Source organism: Brienomyrus brachyistius, chromosome 17, assembly GCF_023856365.1.
Source record: "Brienomyrus brachyistius isolate T26 chromosome 17, BBRACH_0.4, whole genome shotgun sequence".
Classification (NCBI taxonomy): domain Eukaryota; kingdom Metazoa; phylum Chordata; class Actinopteri; order Osteoglossiformes; family Mormyridae; genus Brienomyrus; species Brienomyrus brachyistius.
The window spans coordinates 3,361,315-3,366,306 of NC_064549.1; the positions used below are offsets into that span (position 1 = coordinate 3,361,315).

The 4,992-nt window shown below is 53.2% G+C and overlaps 1 protein-coding gene across 1 annotated transcript in view; it reads right to left on the bottom strand.

Annotated features, from left to right (window-relative positions):
* LOC125711998 (pannexin-1-like) overlaps positions 1-4,992 on the bottom strand; it is an 8,099-nt gene continuing 3,107 nt past the window's right edge. The window contains 4 exon segments of the mRNA XM_048981571.1: positions 1-123; positions 125-689; positions 2,222-2,288; positions 2,291-2,479. Of these exon segments, the coding sequence (XP_048837528.1) occupies positions 1-123; positions 125-689; positions 2,222-2,288; positions 2,291-2,479 (944 nt within the window).

Here is a 4,992-nt window from a genome sequence, read left to right on the forward strand (position 1 = left end):
TCACCCTTCATGGCCACGGCGTCCCTCTCGGCGAGGCGCCTCCACCGTCCTGAGCCGCGGGCCGGCCGGCCCCTTTCCATCCACGCCATCCACCCTCACCTGGCCGAGCGCCTGCAGCAGCCCCTAGCGTGTCGCACTGCTCCCCCGCGCCCTGCAACATCTCCAGGACCTTCAGCCGCTTGTAGGACTTCAGCTCGCTCAGGTTCTCCTCCAGGAAGAGCAGGTAGAGCGACAGGTCATCGTAGGCTGGCCCAGATCCCAGGTCAAACACGCTGAAGACGGGCAGCATCCGGGCAGCATCTCATAGGGCTCCAGGAAGGCGGCGCGACCCCTGCGCGCTGGCTGCAGGACCCGCGTACGCGATGGCGGGCACCAGCATCAAGTACACTGTCAGGTTGATGAGGCTGAGCAGCTGGAAGATGCCTACAGCCACCAGCTTGCACTGCAAGGCAGGGGGGAGGCCAGTGTCGTTCTGCAGGACGCCAGTGCGGATGTCGCAGCTGAACTCGTCCGTAATGCTGGCCATGTTGATGTAGTAAACCAAGTAGAGGACGGCCAGCAGCAGGATGCACAGCGCCAGCCCCCGGCAGATCAGGTACTTCACCAGCAGGCTCCTCGAGGCTCTTTTGGTCTTCAGGTACTGCTCCACCAGCGGATAGCGGAAGCCCTCCGTTAGGTCCGAGGTGCTGCTGCGAAAGCGGAGTGTGTGTGTTTATCAGCTAGTCAGGCTAAAGGTAAACAAGGAGCTGAAGACAAAGTTGCAGTTTCAGGTGGCACCAAATCACCAGAAGGTGCAAGTGCAGTGATCGCCAGGGCTTTAGATGATGGGTGCTGGCGTGTCAGTACTAAACGGATGTTTAGTTTAGTACTGAGTTTAGTGAGCAGATTAGCGACGCCTATAAGTTAATAACCTGTGGACAACTGGGAGTATCTTTATGTTTAATCAATGTTTCTGACTTTAAACTGCAGGAAATACCAGCACACCACTGATATCTTTTTACATTATCCACAATCTCTCCTCTTTTAAAAGCATGTTGTGGCTGCTGATCTGTCCCTTCCTTCACCGCCACTTCAGCGCTTATCGCTTATGATTTCCCCCCCCCCCCCCCCCCACACCTCCATGATTTACCAAAACAGGAGCATGTCAGCTGCTCCACTCACTGAATTTAATAACCACAAGAAAACCCCAAATTTATACAGACTACTAACCTAGAGGGCGCCACGATAAGTCTGTCATTGATATTTTAGACATACTACTGGTCTCACCAAATTGTGCCGTAAGTAAAACGTTCATATGAGCTGGTGTATTTCACCAGTCATCTAAAACCCTGGAGATTATTGCACATGTGACAGTGTGCAGCCCTACTGCTGTTAAATGTGTGTGTGTTGGTGGGGGGGGTGGGGGGTGGTAGAAATTAAACCTTTTTATTTGGGGTGCAGGGAACAAACCCAGCTACTAGCATACAAGACCCAAAACACAGGTCATCTGATCCTGCCTCCTGTAGGTCAAACCCAGGCTTCACCCCCACACGCTTTGTGAGGTCATACCACTCGTGTAATTACAGACGATCTCCATAGAAACAGCGGAATGCAGTGTAACGCAGCCAGACACTGCCAGGGCCCAATCAGAGTCAATTTAATAAAAATAAAACAACAATATGAGGAAGGCAGAGCGGGAGTGCTGCTGCACTGGAGCTGCGCAGGACCAGCGTGCTGCCGATGCTCCGTTACGAAACACAAAGCAGTCCCCCGCTACCTGTTTTGACTTCGGGCTCCCTGCACTACACCCACGTGGGTCAAACTCTCCCCTGTTTGTTAAGGCTCATTAACTGCGAACATAAGGACTGTCTGCTACCATCAAATGACACAGCGCCCCCACAGAGGTCCTCTTCCACCCCCGACACCCAATCAGAAGCCCGACTCAGAGTCTCGTTTGGGTCTGGTTGATCCCATCATCCCGCACCCCAGCTGGGGATATGATCGCATCCCCTTAGAAGAGTATGGCTGCCTGCCCACGGTGTGTAAACGCACAAAAACACAGTAACGGTGAGGCAACCGGCCCCCACGACACAGCGACAATGCGCTACTGTGGTACTGTGATATGGTGATGTGGCCACCCCACCCACAGGGGGCGCCGCAATCACAGCAGCACTCCGATCCGTCTCTATAACCCCACACCATCAGAAAGACTCCATGAATACACAGGGGGGTTTGCATTTACCTGCGTGGGTCCCCCGGCGCCTCGCTGGCCGCCAGACTCTGGGCCAGTTTGATGGCCCGGTTGTAGAGCGATCCAGCTCCTCCATGATGAAGGCCAGGTCCGAGGTGAGGCAGGGCACGGCCACAAAGCGCCAGAACAGGACCGGCACGTACATGAGGACGGCGACCAGCAGGAGGATGTAGGGAAAAAAACTGGAATGATGAGGGAGAAGAAAAGCTTGAGTCAGAAGAAAGGAGAAGAAAGTGATAGATGTGAAATCTGTTTAATTAAAATTGATTAAAGTGCTGGTAACCACTCCGACAGACCCAGTCAGCGCCCTGCAAAAACACGGAGGCACCCTGACAGACGGAGTCTGAGACATGCGGCCTTCAAACCACACGACGCTGCAGGCAGACAGAGAGACAGAGACAGACTGCGAGAGACAGACAGGCAGACAGGGAAACACAGGCAGGCAGGCAGACAGACAGGCAGGCAGACAGGGAAACACAGACAGACAGGCAGGCAGGCAGGCAGGCAAACACAGGCAGGCAGGCAGACAGACAGACAGACAGACAGGCAGACAGACAGACAGACAGACAGACAGACAGACAGGCAGGCAGGCAGGGAAACACAGACAGACAGGCAGTGAGAGACAGACCACACATATGCCCGACAACCCCCCGCCCCGCTCTCTCTTCTTGGGAGTATAATGCAGTGTAAGAAAGCCAGCAGATTCTGTGTGTTTGGCGTTGGGAGGGGGGCTGGCTAGGCTGCTCTCCTCTAGGTGTCCAACAGCTTTGCTTGTTTACAGGGAGCTTCTCCAACTTAAAGACACCAGGCAGCAACATGTGGACCCGTCTGCCGCCTGCCTCCCCTACATGGACCCCAGCGTGAAGCAGAGGGGCGCCAATCCGGCAGCCAATCACGCGCAGGGAGGAGGGACCATGTGAAAGACCACGACAGCTGAACACATAAGAATGACTCTGCAGTTCATTTCTTTAGATCACGTGACTTTCCAAGCACCAGGCAGTGGGAGGGGGGACAGGGGTATAAATAGTGGAGACCCTGAGAAGGAATCCCCCCCCCAAATGTAATGCATACCCATGCCCCCTGCAGGGCAAACCTCACGTGGGTGTTACTTTGTTCAGTTCGGCAGCAGACGCTTCCCTAACAGGAGGATCTGCTCTCAGCCCCCCGAGGACAGCCTGTCAGGTCCAATTAGGCTGCTCTCCAGAGGCCCACAAAAAGGTCACGTCAGGAGGGGCACGAAACGCATCATTAGGAGCCGCGGAGCACAGTGATCATTAGCGGGCAGACCGCTAATGGCACGACAGGCTAAGAGGCTCTCAGCGGCCATTGGCGCTGCCTCCGATTCCATGCATTCATGCCAATTTGTACACACACTGACTGTGTGGCTCCCCGAGGGCCCCGCCCATCGAGCCGTAGCAGGTAACAAATGTATCCCATCACTGTTAGAACGCTACTTAAATAGAGAAAAAAAGACCCATAAAAGGAATGGAAACGAGGTTTAAGCTCAATTCAGCCACTGTGAGGGTGTGAGCGCTGCCTGTCAGCTGCCCTCCTCACGTGTCATATCCCCACATTCTTCAATACAGTGGAGTGTCTTAGAGGAACGAGCCTAAAGCTCCCTTCTGCCACCCAGTGGCCAAAGATGGGCACGACAGCACAGTGCCCCGAAACAAAACATGTGACTCATCCCACGGCCCCTAAGCCACATACTATTCTTACATTTTACAGATAAACATTTTACAGTAGCTTTACCACATTCCTCAGGGTACCACAGCAAAGCCCCTGCCTCTACATCACGGGTGAAACCCACAGTCCGACACGTTAATAAAACCGCTCAGGTAACGAGGGAGATGGAGAGAACGGCAGGACAAAAAGGCAACTTCATTCCTCTAGACAATACACAATGCCGCGCTTTAACTTTGCATCTTCTGCAGAAAACAGCGGATTTTATACATGGATATTTAAAAGAGAGTGACTCACTTCCGCGGAGTCAGAGGGGAGGATTTACTGCGTCGCATTTGGGTAAACAAATCCAGTGCAGAGGGGTGAGGCTGTTGGAGGATGGGGTCACATGATTCAGACAAGGTCGAGCACAAGGTGGAACCCCGGGCCGAGCGTGGAGGTACGTGCAGAGGGGTAAATAAAACTGCACTACACTTCCACCCCAACCCCCTCCTTCCATGCATCCATCCGTCCATATACCCTAGTCAGGGTTGCAGTACCTATTCTGGAATTTAATTTTCCATTTAACGCGTGTAAATCCCAACATCCACACACAGACACAATAAATCAGCTGCAGTCATTGGGAAACTCACACCAGGCCCTGCAGAGCCTTAGGTCCTGTGTTCAGAAACTCAGAGCGGCTACCTGCACTAATACTGCCTGTCCTAAGCTCTGGAAGTCTGCCGGCACGTAGGCCCCCGCCTATTACCCAGCAGTCTTTGTGTGTGCTAGCCCCTCCCACTTTCAGCTGACTATAGCCCATCAGAAACAACGTGAGGTCAAGGGAGACTCCCCCCCCCCCCTTCCTCCGCCATCCCATTCCCACACAAACAATCCCTGCAACAGTTACATGGTTTTACAGACATAAAGTGTATGAAAAGTTTACCTGTGGCAGTTTAAAACTATACGAGCATTTTTACCAGCTGGTGAAATGCAGATAACGGCACACAAACCAGGATGCTATTTTTACAAATCATTCCTCGCACGTTCACTTCTAAGTGCTGAATAAATGTGGGTATTTTCATTCTCCCTGATGAATG